Genomic DNA, 24,746 nt, shown 5'->3' on the forward strand with positions numbered 1-24,746 from the left:
ATGATTAGAGGTCTGGAGGCTAAAACATATAAGGAACGGCTGCTGGAATTGGGTATGTCTAGTTTAATGAAGAGAAGGGCGAAGGTTGACATAGCAGTGTTCCAATATCTCAGGTTGCCACAAAGAGGAAGGAGTCAAGCTATTCTCCAAAGCACCTGAAGGCAGGACAAGAAGCAACGGATGGAAACTAATCAGAGAGAAGCAACCTAGAACTAAGGAGAAATTTCCTGACAAAACAATCAGTGGAACAACCTGCCTCCAGAAGCTGTGAATGCTCCAACACTGGAAGTTTTTAAGAAGAGATTGGACAGCCATTTGTCTGAAATGGTATAGGATTTCCTGCCTGAGCAGTGGGTTAGACTAGAAGACCTCCAAGGTCCCTTCCAACTTATTATCATCATTATCATAAAACCAAAAGGAACTAAATATCTCCAAATGTATAAACTTCACCTCAAATCAAAGACCTGGAAATGGAACATACTGCACAGAGATGTCTTGCAGCAGATTATTTTAGACATCTCTCCTCCTTCAGCAATTTTAAAATCTGTTCTCAGGAATCAATAAGCTTCCCAAATAGATTTCACAATAGATCCACAATAGATCTATTGTCACTACATATTGCAAAATTTTGATACAGAATCTAATTATGAAATGTAAAATGCTTAAACCTGATTTGAATATAATGTAAAAAGTCACCCAAACTAGCTTACAATAACCTACCATTTCTGTACATATGAAAATAGTACCGGTAGTTCAATAGGTACATGAGTTCAGCTTTGCTCAGTAGGTTCAGCTCTACTGCTTGTTCCTAAATAACTAACAACCCAGTGCTTTCTGCTGACATTTACGTTCTGCACTGCAAGCCTCTGAATATGTCAGCCTCAGTTCACCTTCCCCTCTAGGGACTCATAAATGCCAACTCCTTTATTTAATGGGGTGATGTTTATTGTTTGTCTGAGATGGTATGAAAACCTACATTGTCAACTTCAGAGATGATCAGTCAAAACAATGTGTATATTAGTAACTATGGGTGTTTTAAAAAACAATGTAGATATTTTTATTTTTGTTTTCTTTAACACAGATATTCCACAAGGCTGTCTCTTGGCAGCTTCTAACATATTGCAACACGAATGAAGTATCACATTAGTTTTTGGCGGCAAAGGCATCACATTATATCATCTCTAATCCTTAGCCTTTGCCCTTCAAAACATACTAGAAAGAAAAAAAAACCTAAATATAAATGAAAATTCATTAATACTCTCATCAGAAAAAAACACCCCTACAGTACTCAATGTTATCTTATTTGAGTTGCAGTAAACTTGCTGTTGGCATGAATGAACAGGATATGCTATACAATTCTGTAATTCTTGTCATTCGGGTGGGGAGAAATAACTCTATACTGATTCAGGAATAAGCTGAGTGTCAAACCTGCAACGAGCGTGACTGAAACCATCTTGTTCATTTTCGGTTGCCACGAGATTGTGGGGAGGAGGTATGGAAAGTTCTATGCTAGCTTAAACAATTCTTTGTCCTGTGGGAACCAAGGTCATTTCTGTTTCCTCAGCCGGGGGGGGGGGTTGAGCCTAATGTCAGAAAGCCCGCCAAACTATTCTATTGGGAAATGTAGTTGATTGCATAGATTTGGGGTGGGAATTTATCTACTGTATCTACTGTTGCTTTTGGAGGGAACTTTAGTCTTGGTTTCATTTTGATCATCCTGATACTTTGTATCCAATAAACATGTTCTTAGAGTAAAACTCAAGCCTCGGAGTTCTGCTTTATTGGTCTCAACTATCGGAACCATGACATTGATATTTAAAGCTTAATATTTATTTATTTATTATTTATTTATTAATTCGGTTTATATACCGCCCTATTCCCGAAGGACTCAGGGCGGTTTACAGGGCAGAATTTAAAAACAATACAATATAAAATTAAAATTAAATTAAGTATAGCCCCCAAAAGTCAAAATCACAATTTAAAATCATTAAAACCCCTCAGTCCAGGCCAGATAGCTCAAAGAGCCAGGTTTTAATATGCTGTCTTATTTTTAAAATACCGTTGATCTTGAGACCACTGATGCAGTAAGTTTAAAAAATGCAGCCAGGTAGCATATACCAAGCCACTGGCATTCCAGACCATGATCAGATCTGTTTTGAAATGACAATAGCTTGGTTCTCAGTGATAACTCTGACATACACTACATTCAAGTGGATCATTTTTGAAATTGTGCCTTCTTTTCACGGCTGGGCTTACACAATATTTTGAACCTAAAATAATGCTGGATAGATTTGCAGAACTAAGCTAAACTGCATTGGCTAGTTGGTCGCTTAAGGTATGATGAATATATAGCCAGTGTTTCAGGTTCCTAAATCCAAAAAAGTACAAGAAACACATTCCTGGGCTTCTGGTTCTTTCTAATAGAGTTGCAAATTAGATATCAGTTTAGCAGCCTAGAGTATCTAATGGCAAAACCCTAGCTGGAGTTTTTAATGTCAAAATGACCATAGGATATAGTCTGGCTGAATTCTCCACACATACAGTAATCTATAATATCAGGAGAAACCTTCAGCCATGCTGTCTCTCTCTCTAAGCATATTACTGATTCTTCTTTCTATATGAATTGGCCTTGCCAAACAACATTGTAGTCTGTTTTAAATTGACCAGTACTTTCTGTTCAATGAAAATAGTACTATTTATTGTGTCCAATTTGATGGTTTATATATGTCTATATAAAATTAATCAATTAGCCATCAGAGTGCTATGTTCATGAGCATGCCTTTAGTGTAAGGGAATGTAAAGTGTTGCTGCTAAAATTTTGAAACATGATGGTCTGAAAAATAATTGATGCAGAATCTAAGAAACTCTTTAATGGAAAGTCTGGAGCAAAAAAAGGAGAAAGTACTCCATTTGATTCAGTATTTGTCTACTTGGCTGAATCAGGAGGAAATAATCTTTGCTGAGATCCCTATAAACCATATATAGCCTTGGGATATAGTAGAATATAAATCTGTGTCAAAAATAACTAAATTGCATTCTTGAATAAATACATCTATGATTGAAATCACTGATATTTTGACAACTCAGTCATTGATATTAGGCTTTCCCACAACAATGAAGGACATCAGTAACTTTCTTATAGAAATTATCTTCATAAATGGAATGGCCTGTAACCATTAAAATTGGAAGAGCTCCTGGGCATATTGTCTACTTTGAAATGCAGTTAGATGCCACATCTAAGGCAAGCATTTTTAATTATTAGTATTTGTCTAATTTAATTTAATTTATGGGACTGAATTAATGTTTTTCATTATTTTTAAATACAGTGTTTTTGTGAAATTGTTTCTGCTTTGAGTCTCTTGGGAATTTCTTTTAAGGGGAAAGGGGCCTACAGTTCAATAAATTAATACATAAATCTTTCTACAGGTATAAACAACTTCCATGTACCAGTTAACTTAGCCAGTTCCCCATGTTTTGATAACATAGGGAACTAATCTACCATTAGTATGGAACTTGTTTGCAGAATCTAAATTCTTTGTGCAGCAGCCCTATAAATGGTGGGGAAAGGGAGGCAGACCCTTTATAGAGAATGGAACTAGTTGAGAATTAACATGTGAAGACAGGAAGGTATTATTAAAATGAAAGGGGAAAAGCTCTGAATAGTGAACTAAATGTATCCACCATTCAATAACACTATGGAAAGTATGCATTTTCTGTGCACTGAAGATCACTTTGGATTTTTGTTTTTAATGCAAAATTGGATTTCCCTCCAATATGTTTTTCTTGTGTCTCTTTAGGATAGACTTCCTAAACCTTCCACTTGCAACATATATGGATATGATTATAACCTTTATTCTCCAGTCAGCACCTGCTTTGTGACATCAGCAGCTATAGTAATGTTCATTTCTGACTATGTCACAGAACTGCTTTGCATTATGAAGTAGTAAGCCAACACATCTCAAGCAGTTAGGAAAGGACACATGATTGCCCTGTTTCATGACTACAAAACAAGAATGCATGTGGACCATACAGGTGAGCAAAAACAATATGGAGGATATTTTACTTTTAAAAATATAAATATGTTCTTCCTAAACTTGGTTTGTAGGCTGGTAAAACAGGGCTTGAACAAATTAAATACTAGGGATACTTTTGCATCGTTGAGGGTGTTTTGTTTTTTTTTACTTCAGGCAAATTATATGTTTATAGAGGCATAATAACCCATGGAGGCATAACAAGAGATTGGTTTTTTCCTATCTTTCCACAGCGTTCACAAAAATGCAGCACTGACTGCTATGTAAACTGGGGAGTCCCAGTCATCATGTTTAGCCTTCTTTGTCCAACTTTCTATTCTATAGCAGAGAAGAGCAAGACGTTACTTTCTTTCAGAGGAAAACAAAAGATACCTCAGGCGTGGTATGCCACTGCCTCCTTCCTAGGGCTGAGAAAGAATGGCTAGCCCAAGGTCACCCAGCTGCTGACTTTGTGGGTATGGCAGGACTAAAACTCATGGCCTCGGGTTACTTACTACATGAAACTGATTCTCCCGAGAATAATTACCTCAGAGTTAATGCATGCAGGATTGTGGCTTAGCGACTCTTGTATGGGGAGGAATGCCATTCTTTTCATAAACAAAACTAGGGCAACGACCCGATGTCAGAAATCTATTGCAGCTTCAGCTTCATTTATGGTAAAATTGCTGATAAGAATTCCCACATCTCTCTCTTCATCGGGGGAAAAAGAACACAGCAATCCCTTTTTGTCGTCTGTTTCATTGCAGACGCTGGCCGCTCAGACCTGTTCTAACAGAATTACTTTTCCGTGCTGGAATTGACACGGTATATCTTATCACCTGTGATGTTTCTATAAAAGAGCCTTTCCTAGCTTGGTACCTTCCTTTATAATCACCACCATCTTCAGCCAAGCCGTCTAAGTCTGGAGAGGGTCAGACCGGTGACTTTGCTATTATTTGGTTTGGCAGCGTTCAGAAGGGAAAGGCGGGACCTTTTGCCACGGCAGCTAAATCCTAGCACAGGGGTCTTCAAACTTGGCCCTTTTATGACTTGTGGACTTCAATTCCCAGAATTCCTCAGCCAGCTTTGCTGGCTGAGGAATTCTGGGAGTTGAAGTCCACAAGTCATAAAAGGGCCAAGTTTGAAGACCCCTGTCCTAGCATGTAATCAGGTTTCTTCTTCCCTAAAACGCGTTTCCACCGTGTCCTTTGGAAGAGACGGGGAGCAGTTGTCCCTCCCGCATCTATCTATCTAACGCTCCTGTTAGTGGTAAGATGCCGCTAGGATGCTTCCGGCTAACTTTCAGGTGCAGATGCTCATCACAAATAAAAGCCCCAAAACGAAAACAACAACAACAACAAAAATATCGGCTGAGCTTCAGAGTGACAAGACCTCGCTCTGCCAAAGACCGGCTCGCCAGCCGGTGCTTTTAAAAGACGCCGTTGTAACCTCGAACTAGCAACCGCGCAGGTTGCGCGCGCTTCCCTCTCCCCCTCCCCCCCCCCTCCCGGCCTGGAGCGAGCGCTCTCTGGCGCTTTTGCGCGAGCCCAGTCACCCACCGCTACCTCTCCGCTTCTTCCTCATTCGCCTCCCTCCCACTTTCCCGACGCAGCAATTGGCTAATCCGCCGTCTGCCGGAAAGTCAACATGTCCCGCGTGTGGAGCGGCTACCGCTGCTAACCTTGCGCCAATCGAGGTGGCTTTTACTGCGGAGGGAGAGGTGCCTCGACGTTAGCCAATGGGAGGCGGTCTTGTTCGGGGCGGCGCAGCCCTGAGAGAGTCTGTGAGAGGATCCGCCTGGCTGCTGCTGTTTCGGGCGTGAGGAGACGCGGAGGCCGGACCAGGTGAGAGAGAGGAGACTGCAGGAAGAAGAGTTGGGACGCGACCGTGCTGGCGGCGGCCTTTTTCTTTTTTTTTTCTTTTGCTTTCGCGGCAGGTAGTCAGGCTGGCCGGCTGGAGCAGGAGAGGAAGATGATAACGACGACGACGGCCAGTGGGGTGGGGAGGCCGGCCGCTCATTTTCTCCCCCTCTCCTCCCCGCCACCCCCGTGCGTGTGCCAGGCCCGGCTAGCGGGAGAAGTAAGTGGTGGAGCGGGTGAGGTAGTCCAGTCCTAGTCCGGGCACCATTTTAAGGAGCGGCCGTGAGGTCCATTCCGGACCGGAGAAGGCGAGAAGTCTTGACTCTCGCCCAGGTTGCCACATGCGGGTGGGAGGAGAGAGGCTTGGTTTCCACTTCTCGGGGCGGTCCCTTTCCTTTGGTCTTCGCTTCCTGCTCTACCGTTTCTCGGCCATGTGTTTGGTGCTTTCTTGCTCGGCTGGGTAGGCCCCCTAGGTTTAAATAGCGTGGTCGAAGGTTTATGCGGAGAAATACAAGCGCGGGAATTTCCTTTACGTTAATAATGCCTTCTACGTCTGATGAACGTGTTTTTTTTTTCCCTTGACGCAAGCCCTTTAACATTTAACCTGAGGAGATTTTCCTCCTGGTTTCCCCCCCCCCCTTTTTCTTTCCTCTGTCTTGAAATCATATCCTCGCGTTGTTTCCTGTGGATTTATAACTCTTGAGCTCCCTAACGGAAGCCATAATTTTCTACCGTAGTTTATAGCATGATGATGGGAGTCTCCGGTAAAAGCTGCACATTTTGTAAGCTCAGCTAATTTGCTCCTACTTGCCTCAAGTTTGAAAGAAACCGGTGAAGAAAAAGAATTAAGAAGTTCACTCAAGATGATAAAATGACATAAAAGTAATGAGCTGAAACTAATTTTGGTCTGTGAGGAAAAAAATCTTAAAATTGAATGTGTAATGTAAAACTCATATTCAATGTATTGAATGTCCTACACACTGAAATTCTCTAGTGCAGAAATAGCTAATTTATAAAACATGGCTTTTGGAAACAATTTTAGCATTGATACTACTTTATTTTATTAGACATGTTGAGTTACATTCCTAGGAACACCAACTTCCTGTTAATACTTATGTCTGTTTTGTGATATGGTTGCAGTGCTGTACAGGTAGTCCATGTTTAGTTATTACAGTTGAACCAGGAACAAAGTTTTAAGCCAAGCCTTCACTAAGAGAAACCGCCATTGTCCTTATGATTTTTCTTCACCTTTCCTTTATAGACCTGGAAAGGTCATAAATGCAAGGATTGGTCATAAAATTATTTTTGAACAGTAACTGAACAAGAATTCCTGTATAACTTTTCTCTGCCTTGTTTTTGGAAGTGTAGCGATGTAAACTTAATGTGCACCTGATTGTATCGATTTTTATTCAGAATGAAAGCTCCATAGAATTTTAAGGGAACATAGGTATTCTTCGACTTACAACAGTTCACTTAGTGACAGTTCAAAGTTACAACGGCACTGAAAAAAGTGACATGATCATTTTTCACACAACCATTGCAGCCTCCCCATGGTCACCTGGTCAAAATTCAGATGCTTGGCAGTTGACTCATTTTTTTGACAATTGCAGTATCCCAGGGTCACCTCATTGCCTTTTGCAAAATTCTGACACTCAATGGAGAAACCCTATTCACTTAACAACCATGTTACTAATTTAACAACTGCAGTAATTCACTTAACAACTGTGGCAAGATAAGTTGTAAAATGAGGCAAAACACTTAACAAATGTTTCACTTAGCAATAGAAATTTTGGGCTTAGTTGTTATAAGTCAGGGATTAAACACACACACACACACACACACACACACACTGCATAATTGAACTATGGGATACAGTACCACAAGATGTGTTGACTCTTGGAAAAAAATTGCAAATGGGACTCTTTTTCTTGAAAACATAATAGTACCTCCCAGCTGGATATAGCACACATCCAATACTAATGTCAGGAAAACAGGATATAACTTACCCTCCTGCTTGTGGGCATTTCAGAAACTTCTAGTTGGACACTATAAGCATTAAGCCAAAACAATGGCATAAAATAGACTTGGCAGTATACGAATCCTGATGTTTAGGTGTAGTTATAACAAATATTTCATTGTATGCCACACCTCTAAAATATAAACAGTTGCTAGCTGAAATACCGAATACCAACTCAAATAGATGGTATAAATGCATATGATAATCCATGAAAGCATATACAATAGTGAAATAAGTTTTTATGGTACCATATATAAATAAATAAAATAAAATAAATATCATTCTAGATAAATTTTGCTGTATTTAAAATTATTTTAAACTTAATGGGACTTTCTTCATAGTAAACATGAAGAGTATTGTGCTTTTGTAACAAGAGGGGGAGAAATATTACTTATATAGACTACAGTAGTGTCAATCACCTTTGGGATGGTATCTGCCAGTACAATATTGTAGGTTCCTACTCTAAAGCTGGTGGAGAAGGTTTTAGTGTCAGGCAAACAGATCAAATGGAAGCGTAACTTCAGTTTTTAATGAAGGACTTAATTCAAGTAATCCTCTGGCTTAAAATCCCAATCATGAAGCTTAAAAGTAATTGTGAAATGAGTCAGGATCTGTTGTGAACTGGAAGAATTTTGTAATGGATGGCTAATGGGAGTTCAATACTGTAAAGAATGATAGTACTTATGTACAAGAAGTAAAACCTGGCTCTTTGCAAAGACTGGTAAAAAAAGATTTGAGATTCTTACTTTATTGATAGAATGTTAGTAAGATTTCTGAATGTTAAAAGATTAGTGTTAAATATTAATATAATTATTTAAATTTCATACTTAATCACTCATATTCATCAGAAGGGGACTGGGTGGTAATAATTGAATGTGAGTAGTATTTCATAATACATAATTTTATATTTAAATGTTTCATAATAACATTGTATTCCAGTAGCTTTCAGTAAAGTGCTATTTGGAGTAAGGTTACTTTAGTTTTTATTTTAATTAAGATATAATTCTGAGCTACATTTTGTAATCCAATTCTGATTACGCTTTCAGACATGGACTTATTTTTTAATATTTATGGCCAATAGTATATTCTCGCACCCAGTCTTGGGTTCTCTCTTGTTCTAAATAATATTTTTATTTAATTAAAATCAAAATACATTTAATTAATATTTAATTAAAAATAGATGCTCAGTTTTGCATTGTAATTGCCTTTGATCAGATACATTAAAATAGGGAATATCAAAAATATTGTATAATGTAGATTGGTTGGTTTGTCTTAGAGTACAATAATAATAGGTATATCTCCTTTTGTACATAGGCATGTTTCTTAAAATCATTTCTGTGTAGATTCACAATACTAAAAAAGTTAAATCTTCAAGCTGAACTCAACTGCTGATAACTTCAATATAGAAATGAATTAGCACTGACTTTTTCCAGGATTTGGGGGGGAGAACGGGGGAGCTACCTAATATAGTTTACTATCCTGGTATTTCTTGGGGGGGATCTTATCTAAATATTGGTCTGGCCTAACGTCATGTCAGTCTATCATCTAGCTGGGTCATAATATTAATGTTGGCTTTGGAGAGCTAGGTTTTTCAAGTTCTCAGTTTTGATACCATTTCATAGTTTGACCCTGGCATATTCTTCCTATTCAATGGAAATTCTTTGCATGAAAGTGAGGGGTCTAGGTGATTTTTGTTAATTCCCCTTATGCTTTCTGAAGTGGTATTATATATGTTTGAGCAGTCCTCTGAAAATTTGGCTAACTACTAGGCTACATGCTTGGAAAAATTGGTGAAAATCATTTCTGATTGACATTACATAAGAAGATCTCTGCTACTGAAAATGATAGATTGCATTGATAATAATCCTTTTTTATTTTACATAGACATTCTACGTATTGTATACTTTAAACTATATGCATTGTGTTACAGGTGGATAAAAGATCTTACAGATGGCAGAAAACAGGTAAGCTCTTTGAACATCTGTTTCAAAAAGCTCATGTATAAGGAAATTGTTTTATGGAAAATATGTTTGAAAATGTAATGAAACATGTTAAAATATGGATTGTAGAAAGTATTTTTAATGTAGTTCAGTATTGCTTTTACAGCTTGTCTGCTTCCTAATCTTTTTAGTAGTATCATTTTTCACTTAGATTATTCTGCTCTTGTATTGGGGACGTGTGCTGAATCATTTAATTGTTGAATGCATTAGAATAATACTGTCTCATACTTAATACATGACTTTGACTATACTTGCCAAGAAGATGGGCCACAACTAATTTTAGACCATTCACTGCTGTCTTGTTACCTTCCAATTGTTGAGTGGTGTTTAATTTCTGTTAATAGGAGAATTGCAAAGAATTTTGATTTTTGATATCATACACTTTGTTAAACATTTCAAGGATAAAATCCATCGTAGCAGATCAGTTTCTGAGGATCTAAAGCATCAGCTGCATTCAGTTTATAAGATAAAGTCCTGAGTTCAATTAACTCCCTATTTACATAACTATTGGCTGTTAGCAATAAGGATCCTTTATTAGGTATTATTGCTGACTATATCTGTTTGAGAGAAATTTTCATCTTGGATTATTTAAAACTCCTTCCTAATAAAAAGAAACAAAATAAATTGTGTTCAGTTTCAGCATCGCTGAGAAGCAATAGGTTAGCTTATTTTACTTTTGCCTTGGGACTAACTTGACATTGAAATAGGCTTGATTATACTGACTGGCGTATTGAGATTATTTCTAGAGATGAGTAGTAGTAACAGTATTACTAGGTATTTTTCAAGGATTGAGGGGGAGATTTCAGTTCAATATTTGTTATTGCCTTCCAAAACGTTTCATATTTTCTTATCTATGAAGCTATTGGGACATATCTGAAAATTTGAAATGAAGCTAAGCTTCTTATTTGGGTCACTAGAGGCTAAGGAAGTGCTAATCCAAGGTATAAATTCAGTAATAGTCTGAAGAACTAATGAACTGAAGCTTAATTGAGACAAGATGAGAGTTCTGTTAGACTTAATGTTGAAAATGCTTTTCAACAAGTTCAGATCCAACGGTACATTTATTAAAGAAAAACTTGAAATTTAGATTCCTAATTGCATCCATATTTTTGTTTGTATCCCACCTTTATTATTTTTACAAATAATTCAAGGCAATGAACATATCCAACACATCTTCTTCCTCTTATTTCCCCCACAACAAGGACTCTATGAGGAGGGTTGGCATAAGAGTGAGTGACTGGCCCAAAGTCACCCATTTAGCTTTCATGACAAGATGGGACTTGAACTCAGGGTCTGTTGCTTTCAAGCCTTTTGCCTTAACCATTAATCAAGTAATCATTGGTGTGGCAGGTTTCTCTTGGTGAAAGGTAGTTAGCCATGTTTATAATAATTTTTCAGCTTTTGTTATATGTGATATTAAAGTCCAATAGTGATGTTTTTTCTAATATCCTTGTTTTGGTTCTGCCTTGCCAATATGAAAAGAGTTTAATACTACAGTACTGTGTTTCTTTGAGCCCAGTTCAAATACCTTAATCTTTGAAAATTATGATTGGTTGTTAGTGAAGTATTTAAAGAAATGCTTTCTGTCATACCAGCTTGGCTTTACTGTAAGTTTATTTGCTGTTGTTTACCTTCGGCTTCTAGCCCAACAGAGTTGAAAATTATAACACCAAGAAAAAGGAATGTCCTTTCCTTGGGAGTGTGACTGCTAATAATTACTTTATTGTAGCAGCCTATTTTTTAACTGAAGCATTTTGAAAAATAATTTTATAAAGTGATTTAAAATCTGTTTCCTAAATAATGCTTTTATTTTATAGTTTTGTGAATATATTTGGGCATTCAAACTTCTAATCACTGATAGAAAGCAAATCCTGTTCCTGTAGAAAATTGCCAGAGCATATCAAGTAGTCATAAGGTGTTTATTTGTTTACATTTTCTAGCAATGGTATGTTTACTCACTGGTCATTGGATTTGTACCAGCTGTTAAACTTCTTAATTTAAATATTTGCCTACTTTTAAAATTAGAAATAATATATTATCAGTGGAAGCTTATTTTGTCAAGAAACTTTGAAAATGTGAATTTTTGGTTTAATTTCTCTGCACTATGTTCCCAGTTCTAATGTTCTTTCTGTACTTATTATTGGCACATAAAAATTAAATGTTTGGCATAGTGTATTAGTGTCTCAGGGAAATCAAGTATATACATGATTTTTTTTACTGAAGTTTAACAACTTTGTTCTTGTCTCAAATATTTTTCACAGTAGGGCAGAAGATGCTGCCTCAGATTCTGTGGAAAGTGCTAAAGGCACAGCTGATAAAAAAGGTAAATGGCTCAGACTTATTTCAGACAATGGAAAGAAAGGGACTAACTATTTGGTTACCAGAGGTTATATTAATCTAAGTTCTGATACAGGGAGGAAACATGTAACTGGTACCTACCTATACTAGTTTTCTGTATTTGGCTCATTCTCATTTTCATCTGCAGTAGGTTATATCCTGTTTGCAGAGAAGTGATATGAAGAGACTTCTGGAAGGAGAAAGGTGGAGACAAAATAAGTGTATATTTTGTTGCTTTTTAGCAGAAAATCTTTGTTATTTAAATTTTAAAAAATCAATATTTGTGAAGTTTTACATCTGCAAAAGATACGGCTATGGTTTAAAAGCACAGAACAAAGCTATAAGAAAGTATTCAGAAGAAAGTACAAGAGAATGATTAGATCTCCAGCTTTTCTTAAAAGCAGGATTTATTTATTTGTGTTCCAATATTATGTTGACTTCAGCCTTAAAAATTCATTAAAGGTTTATAATTTAGGTAATGTACTGCTTTTACAGAAAAGTTAACAGACCAAGTAATGCAGAATCCACAAGTCTTGGCAGCTTTACAAGATCGACTTGATAATGCACCTCACACTCCTTCCAGCTATATTGAAACGTAAGTGAAAAACTTCTCTCACTTGAAAAAGAGGTCCAGATGGTTAGTGATTCTCTTAATGTAGCAAGGAAAACCTAAGACCAAAGAAAGCACATTCTCCAGTTTTTAAGTAATGTGACCAGATATATGCACACTATTCTTAATGTATTTATAGGTTACAGTTGCATGTATTCTAACTTTGATCTTCCTTATTGCTGCAATTTTTTCCTTTTTTCTGACATTAACTGTGGTAAACATTGCTATTGGGTATACTGAATACTGAAATACTCTTTTTTACAAATTAGTTGAAATTCTGAAATGTATCTCTTTTATAAATTAGATTGTCTAAAACTTTTAATATTGGAAGAGACAGGTCACATATATTAATTTTCTATGAAACTGCTGTAAAGTGTTGGGGGTTGAATATATTTATTTTCCTTTGGCCCTGTTTTTTCCCAAAGAATCACAACTGAGAAGTTTTGAACAATGCCTTGTATTTTTAAGAGCCAGAAGAGGTACTTAGGTTTACAAGATGACATAAATGTCTAGAGAAATGTTAGATTTTTATTTCAACTTCCATGTCGGTATGTGTTTTCACATTTAGCCACAAAATTTATTTTTCCTTTAGGTATTTCTGCATTAATTACCTATGAATTTTAAATGTAAAGCAAATTATTTATGTTGAATAAAAATTTGATGCTATTGTTCAGTGAACTGTTTTTATTATCAGCTTACCAAAAGCAGTAAAAAGAAGAATTGATGCCTTGAAACAGCTTCAGGTGAAATGTGCACATATAGAAGCTAAATTTTATGAAGAAGTTCATGATTTAGAGAGAAAATATGCAGCTCTTTATCAACCCCTTTTTGATAAGGTAATGGTTTAGTTGAACTGTTAAATTTGCTTGTAATCCTCTAAATTAAAAATACTGGTGAGGGAAAAGACTGCTAGACAAATTGCTGCCCTTCCAAATTTTAATTTTGTGTTCAAAAGCATGTCCCTTTTATATAATTCAAGGCTGTATCTTCTGAGATATCTATGTTTGATTGGTTGCTATGCATTAAGATCATTGACATTCTCTTACCATATAATGGTAACCCATGAATCTTCTGGGCCTTGTGAATTAGAGCATTATTCAACTAATGCATAATAACAGTCCCCAGTTCTTTGTCTTTTAAAGAAAAAAATGCAACTCAATTTTAGCTTTAGATTGGTTAATGTAGTTATAAATAAAAAGGTAACCAGTAATACCAGTATTCAAATAGTGTTCCCTTCTTAATACTATTTTGTAGTACTTTGTTTTGTTCAAAGTACTGCTTGTTTTGTTTAAAATAAATTGGGACTGTAGAGGTGTAGTACAACATTCTCTGTGTTAAATAGTTGATCTTTTTACTAATTCATAGAAATATGCAAGAGGTTTTGTGGCTGAAATGTTTTAGTATGATCATTTTTGAATTTGGAATGGACTTTTTGCAGCCTCACTTCCAACATTGTTCCAACATTGGAACAGGCAGTCTGATCTTTCCAGAATTGGTACAATTGCTATTGGTACATGAGTTATTGCTTCCAAGAATGATAGAATGCAGGTAGTCTTCATCTTAAAAAACGGTCATTTAGTAACTGTTCAAATTTACAGCGGCACTGGGGAAAAACTGATGTATGTCTGGTTCCTGTGCTTATAACCATTGCAGTATCCCTGCAGTCACATGATCAAAATTCAGGCTCTTGGACACCAGCATGTATTTGTGATTGTTGCAGTTCCCGGGGTTATAGAATCACCATCTGCAACCTTCTCAGTGGCTTCCAACAAATAAAGTCAGTGGGAAAACTGGATTCACTTAACTAAGTGAATAGCCATAGTAATAGCCATAGTAAAAAAAAGGGTCATCAAAGCAGCTGTGACTCTCTTCATGATTGCATCATTTAGGAGCAGAAGTTCAAGTCCCAGTTGTGGTCATAAGTTGAGGACTACCTGTAGCCTGTTTAAGGTTGGATCAATTCTGATGAGATTATAGCAGTGAGGTCAGAATGTTTCAACTTTGAAATGTTTTCACACCTCTACTTAACCCATTAAAAATGTAGTTGAGAGATCACTGTTTTCAGATTTCTGCAGCGTTCTTAGGCTCTGTTGGATAAAGTATCTACAATTTGTGTAATTTGTACAGAGAAGTGACTTCATCATTGGTAATGCTGAACCTACTGAAGCAGAGGCAGAATGGCATAGTGAAAATGAAGATGAAGAGAAACTAGCTGTAAGTGGCAATAAATAAACTTTAAAATATTTTGAGGTAGTCACAATAACTTCTATCGAACAATCAAATTAATTTGTGCTGCTTGTGTCAGATTTTATGGTAGTGCTTTCTGAGGCATTTCCCTTTCTGTAATTTCAGAATTGCCAACTCTTGTTCAAGAAGTTTGTTAAATGTTTTCAGTTTAATTTTATTATTCCAATATGGTACTATTTGCACTGTTCGTAACCTGTTGTGACAGCCTTTTCTGCTAATGGGTTCCATTCCAGTGCTAAAATAAAACCTGATACGAGAATAAACTGGCTATTTTGCCTGCTTGTAATCTCTGTCGCGGGTTACATCAAGTAGTTTCATCTTGTTAACTGTACTTTGTTGTACAAATCATAGTAATTTGTATGTAATATTTGTCTACAGTTTCCAAACCATCACAGCTAAGTTCACCCATCACATTCAATCAATCAGCTTATGGCTTAATGCATGATACCTGAATACATTCCACGTGTTGGTGAAAAGGAAGAGAATTGTTTGTTTGGTCGTAGCATTTACACGACTGCCTAATTCAAGTTATGCAGCTTGATCCTGTGTGGATCCCACATGATGATAAGAAAAGTAGACGTCCCTGGGTTCCTGACTTTTAGGAAGAGCCCAGTAACAAGTAGAGTCTGTAATCTCTTTGCCCGTAGCAAAATTGCTGAGATGTCTAAGTAAAAGATTTAGACAGCATCAGTGGTAGTAGCTCACCCTGGAGTTTAGATGCCTTCTTTTCTGACTATGAAGCCTGATCCTTTCCACTTGTGTGAGCTCCAAAACATAAGTAGTCCTACCTGCTCCTCACACCAGCATGATGTTGGGAAACTAGAGGAACACCTAAAAGGGCTTCTGTCAGAAGAAGGTGGGAACCCTAAAGAAACTTAAGGATACCAGTCCATGAAAGTTTTAGGAGGGCTCATTCCCATTTTTGTCGTCATCTGAAAAATTCCATTCTCAGGAAAGAGGGCAGAAAATAAAAAGAAGGGGCCTAATAAACATGGAAGGGCAAAGCACAAGGCAGGGGAAACCATCTCAGAGAGAACTTCCATTCAACCTCCTAACGCTCCACAGTGCTAAGCAAGAAGATGAAGCTCATACTCCATCCAAATAGACAAGGACAGTGACCATAGGATACCCGTTAAAGACACCCAACCTGGGGCTGGGGAGACTATGCTGATAGATCATGGACAAGAAGAGATTTCAGAGAAGCTGGGAGAGATCATATCCGAACACCAAAGCCTATTTAATGTTACAGCGCTAACATTTTTCTGTCAAATTCATCATTTGTGTCCAGAGTGGCACCACATGGTAATTCTGAGTGCTGTTCTTAATAAACCTTACTTCTGTTTTAAGTGTGATATGGAAGGTGAGACAGCTTTTAGAAATAGGGGAATGAACAGAGCTACCTTTCCTGTATACTTTCAAATCTGCTAGATGCACTAAACTTATAAACCAACAAACAAACTGATATTAGACAAAATTATGTTTTATTATTCATTTATTAAAACTATTTGCTTCTCATTATTAAATGTGAAGGATTAAATGAGCTATTTTTCTTTTCTAATAAATTTAAAATATTTTGGAAACTTTTCCGTAAAATTTTCACACTCATATAAATGCCTTTCTGTATCTTCTAGGGAGACCTGAAAAACAAAGTAGTAATAGAAGAAAAAGAAGCAGGAGCAACCGAAGAGACAAATCCTAAAGGAATCCCAGATTTTTGGTTCACAATATTTAGAAATGTAGATATGCTGAGTGAATTAGTACAGGTAACAAATTCAATGGCTACTTTGATTAGGGTGTACATGATGTATTATGTACACCCTAAACATCTTTCTTGGGTTCATTTGTTTGGAAATGTCATTTGTTGGCTGCCGAAATTCAGATGGGCATGGAGCTTGAGATCTTTTTCTTCCTGCCTCTGTGGACGGCGGAATAGCGTGAAGGTAAGGAAAGGGATTTTGAGCTCTGTGCTTGCTTGCATTTCAGCAGCTGAGGTGCATGGAGCTTGGGGTCCTTCTCTGTCTGCCTCTGCAGAGAGTTCTGCGGAATCAAAGAGAGAAGGAGCTCAAGCTCTGTTCCTGCTTGGATTTTGGCTGCAGACATGGATCAGCAAGGAACTCTTTCAGCCCAGCCCTCAGAGATGAGAGGGTGTCATCTTGGCAAGTTTTGCAACCTTGTCTGCTGACTTCTCCAGTGACTTTCTAGCAGAGAAGATTGCAAATGGCAGTCATATGACCAAATGACACTTGGTAGCTGTTAAATGTGAACAGGCTGCCAGGCACACAGATGGCAATCATGTCACCAGGGAGTGTGTGTGCATTGCCAGGGACACACATCATGATCATGTGACCAGGGGGCGTGTGTGCAGTATTTTGTGATAGCTGGGACTCGCCTCCAGCTGTGCAGCCTGGTTTCTTAACAGGCCACAAACCGGTACCAGTCTGGGAGGTTTTATCAACACTTTCTGGTGCATCTCTGACTAGTCTGCCACATTCAGTCTCAGTGTTTGGGTAAGAGTACAACATCTAAGGTACATATGAATACATGGTAGAATTTACCTAGTTTTGCTGACAGTACAGCTAAAAACTTTTGTTTGTGACATTAACCTAGTGTTTTTGTGTAGAATATTTTATTTCAAATATTTCGTCATCAAATAGTTTTGAGCATTTTGGAAGTGCTCTGAACCAGAAACAGCTTTCATTTTCAGAACACTTCCAAAGAATTTAGCGATTGAACTGTTTAAAATGTAGAACAGCTTAGGCCAAAATATTTTGTAAATGCCTATTTAGTATGTAACTTATCAAATTCTTCAGGCTTTTGCATTTTATTTAGAAAGTATTTCATTTAAGAGTTAAGGAAAAAAATCAAAACTGAACATTTGCATATAGATGTAGTTTGTTATTTTATTGAAATGTAACTCATTTATTTCATTTTGATAATAGATTTTCCATTCATGTTTAGGAATATGATGAACCTATTCTAAAACATCTGCAAGACATTAAAGTGAAATTTTCTGAGCCAGGACAGCCTATGGTTAGTATTGATTAACTTCAAATATTAATGTAAATTGGCAGTTAATGGAAGCTTTCAGGTTTTTTTTATATTAGGTTTTCTCAGCCATATTTTCAAAGATCCTGCTGTATTGGAACAATTCTTAAGTAGTAGTATAGTGCCACAATACACCACCTACTGCTACTATTATTTAATGAAGGGCACCTTAAAAAGCCACAATCTAACATTTGAACTTCTTTTACCTGTATCCTCATAAACAGACAGGACAAACATTCCCCATGTTATTTGTTCTGATAGCTAAATACCTCCACAATGATGTAGACCTATTAAGTATTCTGTACACAATACCTATGCTGAAATATTTTGTAATTAAAAAATCTTGCTTTGGAATAAGAAAATTACTGTGTAGTCATGCTATGATTTTATAACAAAGCTCCAGGCATTTTTCATTACAAAGAAATTAGAATTAGTACAGATATTAAATAATTAAAAACATCAGTTTTTATTGAAATGTGGTTAAGGTCTTTTTTATTAATGTAGTCTTTAGAGGTAGAAACAATTGATAGTTCGGTGGTTCATTATTGATTGCTTAGAAGAATAATCTGCCCATGTTTGCATTTAATTCAATATTACCTGTTTCATGAATGTTTGGCATTAATCTTTCTGGTTGTATTTTATTTATTTATTCTATCTATTCCATTTATTTATTCTGTGTATGTCTCCCCCTCCCCTCACACACACATGTGACTATCCCAAAAATCTCTGTGTTAAACAAAAACAATTTCATTAAAACAAACAGACCAAAAAATAAAACTGCATCGAGACTCCGCTGAAACACAGCATCACTAGACACATACAATCATGCCAGAGTCCTGACCCCAATGCCTGGAGGAAGAGCCAGATCTTCATAGCCTTGCAAAAGGCCAACAGGGAAATGAGCATATTTCAATTCCCTAAGGCAGGTAGCATAACAAAGAAGGCATGTTTCTGTGAATCCCATCAGATGCTACTGTGTAACTAGTGGTACCATGCCCATTTTGCCAGATCTGCTAAGATAGACATACAACCAGGAAGAGATGGTCCCATATGCAACCTGGTACCATTTATTTATTTATTTATATTTATTTATTTAATCCCATTTATATCCCGCCCTTCTCCAAAGACTCAGGGTGGCTTACAATCTAAGCATAAATCAATGTGCTTAGCAATAGCCTTCATTCTATGTATATGCCTGCTTATTAGGGCTTTTGCCCCCCCCCCCCAGGCAGCATTATATACCATGCCATCTAGCACTTTAAAGATCACAGTCAGAAGCCTCCTGGGAGGCAGTCCACCTTGCACAGCAATGATCTTGCATGGACATACTGACGTGTCCAAAACTGCATATCCCACTATGTTCTGGAGCAACAAAAGCTTCCAAATGCTTGAAGGACAGCCTCATATGGAGTGCATTTCAGTAGTCAAATGGAAGGTAATTAAGGCATGAGTGACCATGAGCAGTGCCTCCCAGTTCAAGAATGGATGTAACTGGTGCACAGGATGCATTTGTGTAAAGGCTGCCTCCTGTCTCTCAAGCAGGAGTTACAGGCTGTAATTTCTTGAGGGAATGAAGCACCAATTTCTTCAAGGTAGGCCAAACTATATATGTTAGGGTGAAATCTCTTAATACATCAGTTTGATCTCACAAATTATGTGTAAGATTCAGAGTTCTCCAGAACTCCTAAATAGGTGGCTAAGCAAGGGAAAAATAAAGTGAAAGCAGGGAACAGGCTCTTCATGTAATCAGTCCTAAGAAGAAAATAACAGGTTGGCTTATATGAAGGATTTTTTCAAGGAATTCTGGGATGAAGAAACAAGTGGTTAAAATTAGATTCCATTTTTCCATTATCTTGTCTTGCACCAGCACTGTAGTTTACATTTTTTGTTGAATAGAAAAGCAGTACATCTGAACTGCAGGATGTACTTAAGACAGTGAGCTTTTTTTTCTTTTCAATTTTAAGTCTCACCAAATTAGATGAATATTATTACAATGTAACTTGGTTGGGGAATTAGCAGTGGGAGTAATGATGACTTGCTTTATAACATTTGTTATAAATTAAGGTAAAGGTTCCCCTGCACATGCGTGCTAGTCGTTTCCATATGACCACAGAGACATCCTCGGACAAACGCTGGCCCTTCGGCTTTGAAACAGAGATGAGCACCGGCCCCTAGAGTTGGAAATGACTAGAGTTGTTACAAATTACTAGATAATAAATTAACAGGAATTTGTAAACTTTGAAGTAGGAATGTTTCAGACAGCTAGGTAGCAAGGTGAAATATCTCTTCTCAAAAATATTAAACCATTTTCCAGGCTTATACACATACTTTAGGATTTGCCACATGTTGTATCTGCAGTACGTGCATGCAGAGCCACTTCATTTTTATTTTAGCTACACAAAGGACTGCATGCATACATCATAAGAACAGGTTCTAAAAGTTCCATGTGAATTGTTGTGCTTTAGCAGTTCAGAAATTTATATTTCATAATGGACTAATGCCTGTTCCAAAGAATCTGTTTAGAAGGTTTCCACACCCCTTATAAAATTTTCATATCTTTGTATTTCCTGACATGTGAACCATGTCATTTTGGAATGACTTGATAATCTGTTCCTATTCATCTATCATGCTGCCGATTGTCAATTCAGATACTCCATTGAACTAACCGTTGATTGTTTTTCTTTACTGTCTGCCAGAAAATTTGATGAACATGTTTTAATGTGTTTTTAATGAACTTTTTTTAGTCTTTTACATTAGAGTTTCACTTCGAACCCAATGACTACTTTACTAATTCAGTTCTGACAAAAACCTACAAGATGAAATCAGAACCTGATAAGACAGATCCATTTTCATTCGAGGGTCCTGAAATTGTTGATTGTGAGGGGTAAGGAAATGTTTTAAAGATTTTTTTTTTAGATTTTAATCAGATTGTATCATAATGTGGTTACAATATAAAATAGGGTAAATTATTCTTCCAGATAGAATGAGTGGTAGAAAAGGAAATGATAATAGTTATTACTAATAAGGTGGGGGATACAAACATTTTAGAATGAATTTACATTAATCAGTTCCAGCAGATTAGCCTTTAAGACATAGAAACAATTGAAAAGGCATATTTCTGATTTTCAGTCTTGCTTGTTCAGCACAGGGTCAAGACTTTAAATCCAGTGAAGAGTACTATTATATTCCCACCTCATTCCCCTATCATTTCTTCTCATTGTTAAAAAGGATGAACTCTTTCGATGTCTCTTCATAGGATTTCTGGTCCCCCTGATCAGGATTTGTTGTCTTTCTCTGATTTTTTTTCTTTAAATGCTTCTCAAAATACATTGTCTAGAACTGGATGGCACTTAGGGTAATAAATTAAAATGAAATAGTTTATTTCTGTGATTTGGCAATCACAGAATTGCAGCTAAAATATAATTTTGTTTATGCAACTAATATATATATTTTTATTTGTATACTGCACAAATATACACACCAACCAATTGCAAGAACCACCTTTGGCAACTAAATTATGCTGTTGGCATGCATTCTTAAGAGCTTTTTCACAGGTGCCATACCATACATAACAAGTCTTCTCCATCCTATGCCTGTGTATTTGATTTTTGTTTCCGAAGCAAAAAATTGCATTTATTGTTGTTTCTTTCATACTATTTCTCTAGCCTATCAAGATCATTTTGAATATTATTTATATCTTCTAGGTTTTTAGGTGTCTTATCCAATTTTGTGTCATCTGCAAAATTGATAAGTGTTCCCTTCACCAGTTCATCCAAGTCAGTAATACAAATAGTGAAGAATATAGAACCGTTGACTGATCCTTATGGCACCCCACTCAGTATGTCTCTCCAATTTGAGAAAATCATTGGTAAATACTCCATAACTTTGGAGCCAGTTACTTAACTACTTATTTGTCATGCTCACACTTAATCAGTATGTCACAGGGTACTTTGAGAGTGTCAAAAGTCAAGCTACGTCTTTAGAATTCCACAATCTATTGAGTTATTGCATCAAAAAAGTATTATGAAATTAGTCTGATAATGACGTCTAGTAATTATCACATCATTTTCAAGATGCTTACCTACCGATCTTTTTGTGCCCTGCCCTAAGATCTCCCAGGTATTGAGGTCAGACTGACAGAACGATAGTCCCCTGGTTCATCCACTCTAATCATGAGGCATTTCTTTAATTTGTCAGGATTTCTCAAGAGATGATATGTAACGTTTAATATCAGATCATCAGTTAATTCTTTCAGCAGCAGTTCACTTGGTCAGGGGTGTTTTAAGATAAATATTTTCCAAATATGTTTTTATCAGTAGCAAGTTTCAATCCTGTCCCTTCATCCTACTCTTTACAATCTCTTGATAGAAAACATATTTTTTTGCAGAAGATGAGTCAAAATAGGAGTTAAGTAATTCTGTCTCTTTGTTACCTGTTAACATTTTGTGAACTTTATTGATCAGCTGATGCACTGATTCTTTGTTTTTATTTTGAACATATCTGAAGTAGCTGGTTTTCATTGTTCTTAGGCATTCTTTATTAATCCTAGCTCATACTTTGCTTTTTGTGCAGTTGCATTGGCTGCTTTTGTCCTCATTTTTCCCCTCATTCCAGTCATCTATTCCCTGATGAACCTTTTGAATAAATTGTATGCTTAACTACTGAATACTAGTCATGGAAGGCATCCCACCAGGTTTCTCTTATGTCCGTTAGATATATTTGCCTTCCTATAGCAGGCATTCAAACTCCTTTTCCTTACTTCTTATACTGTGAATAATAGTAGTTATACATAATTATACACAATGGTCATTAGCTTTTTGAAGAAATCCCTCTGTTATTTGAGCAATTTAATAGGCTCCATTAAAGCAAGATTCTTACTTTCCCTGCATGTTAGACAAGCCTTTATTTGAGTCCACGTTTCAAAGAATTTGTTTCCAGCCCCCTAGAAGTTTCACTTTAAAGCTCTCCTGATCAAATTCACTGCCTTTAGTTGAAGATGGTTTTATCAGTCTTTCTGAGGTACAGCCCATCTTGGGTCAGCAGCCTGGTACTTCCTTTTCCAATATTTTTCCATGGACTAGAAAAGGCATGTCAAACTCGCAATGTCACGTGACGTCGCACAACATATCGTGACTTTTCCCCCATTGCCGGCAATGGGGTGGGCGCAGTTTCGGCGTGATGCATCCGCCCCGCGGGCCGGCAGTTTGACATCCCTGGACTAGAAGAAAAGAACATCACTAAGCGCCCCCCTCCCGGTATTGAATTTGTTTCTTAAATATTTGAAGTTTTATTGTAGTTGTTCTTTGCAGTATAATTTGTCCCATGATTATTAGTAAGCAGGGATAATTATCAGTGAACTTGGTCAACTTCGGAAATGTTTGCCTTTGTGATTCTTGCTCCTGGCAGACAGCACACTTAGCAATCAAAAGGATTGAACTGGGACATCGGTTTACTTTGGGTCCTTACAAAACAGTCACAGGACTCTTCTTTTTCTTTCTTTCTTTCTATAGAGTTGAAACTGTATCCTCTGCCTTTAAGGGGTTCACCATCATATCTCTTGTTCTCTAACCCTTGCTTCCTCTAAAAATGTGAAAGCTATTTCTCAGCCCCAGTGGGGTAGTATATGTTTACAGCATTTGGGTCTGTTTGTCGGTCTGTTCATTGGGATTGCTCCACCTTGCCTACCTTATAAAAGGATTCTTCCTCTGTCAGTTCTTATGATAGCGTCTCCTTTGTTTTGTTTTGATAATTGCACTTTCTTACGTGCAGAATTGTAGCTACTCCCTGCTTAATAAGACTACTGAAGTATTAATATAGTGCTGTTTTAATTGTTGTGATTCAAACAAGTAGGATCTAAAAAAGTGATAAAGATTTTTAAAGTTACAAGCATTGTGCTGTAGTGTACTTTTAGGCAAACAATTGCATCTGCTTAGAAAAGGTATTCCTTGCTTAATAACAGTAATTGTGACTAGAATGTCCACTATTAGGTGATGTAGTCATAAAGCATGATGTCACATGACCACATCACTTAGTGATGGCAATCCCTGTAGTCCCTGTTGCTGTAATTAAGCAAGGATAGCAGTTGTTAAGGGAGGACCTGCTCGCAACTTCCTGCTGGCTTCCAACAAGCCTAGTCAATAGAGAAGCTGGCAGGAAGTTGTAAGCCCTGGGCAGCTCACAGGCAGGCCAGTGGACAGGTCAGTGACTTCTGTGGCTTGAGCGCAGCCAGCCAGCAGTTAGCTGCTCCCAACAACAGGTGGCACAGCACAAACACAGCCGGGTGGTGGTGGTTGCTCCCAAATAAGGGAGGGCATTGGGGTGGCTGCTGTGGCACAAGTGTGTCCAGGTGGGAAGCAGTTGCTTCTGGGTGTGTGGGTTGAGTGTAGCTGGGCAAGGGGTGGGGTGGCTGCTACTGAATGTGGTTGGGTGTTGCAGACATGCAATCTAGGAGGTAAGCGTAATCTGACTATAGTGGGTTCTCAGGAGAAAGAGTGGTGAGATTGACTTACAAGAGTTACCCCATGGCCTTGCTGGCTTCCCATTCACTTTGCTTATGTGGGAAGCTGACAGGAAGGCTGTCAATGGCAGTCACACAACAAAGCAGTATGGAGTAGTATGGAA

General features: G+C 37.2%; 1 protein-coding gene across 5 annotated transcripts in view; it reads left to right on the plus strand.

Annotated features, from left to right (window-relative positions):
• Positions 1-5,651: 5,651 nt before the first annotated feature.
• NAP1L4 (nucleosome assembly protein 1 like 4) overlaps positions 5,652-24,746 on the plus strand; it is a 34,747-nt gene continuing 15,652 nt past the window's right edge. For 2 of the 5 annotated variants that reach the window (XM_083348477.1, XM_083348475.1), the window contains exons 1-9: positions 5,652-5,854; positions 9,817-9,850; positions 12,148-12,209; positions 12,719-12,818; positions 13,528-13,669; positions 14,961-15,047; positions 16,712-16,843; positions 18,039-18,110; positions 20,870-21,009. In XM_083348477.1, coding sequence (XP_083204603.1) covers positions 9,837-9,850; positions 12,148-12,209; positions 12,719-12,818; positions 13,528-13,669; positions 14,961-15,047; positions 16,712-16,843; positions 18,039-18,110; positions 20,870-21,009 — 749 coding nt within the window. In that variant the 5' untranslated portion in view covers positions 5,652-5,854; positions 9,817-9,836. Of the gene's footprint in view, positions 5,855-6,070; positions 6,090-9,816; positions 9,851-11,703; positions 11,802-12,147; positions 12,210-12,718; positions 12,819-13,527; positions 13,670-14,960; positions 15,048-16,711; positions 16,844-18,038; positions 18,111-20,869; positions 21,010-21,829; positions 21,994-24,746 lie in introns of those variants that run through there. The other 3 variants (XM_083348479.1, XM_083348478.1, XM_083348476.1) reach the window with 3 other exon arrangements.

This window comes from Vipera ursinii (genome assembly GCF_947247035.1).
Source record: "Vipera ursinii genome assembly, chromosome: 1".
Lineage (NCBI taxonomy): Eukaryota > Metazoa > Chordata > Lepidosauria > Squamata > Viperidae > Vipera > Vipera ursinii.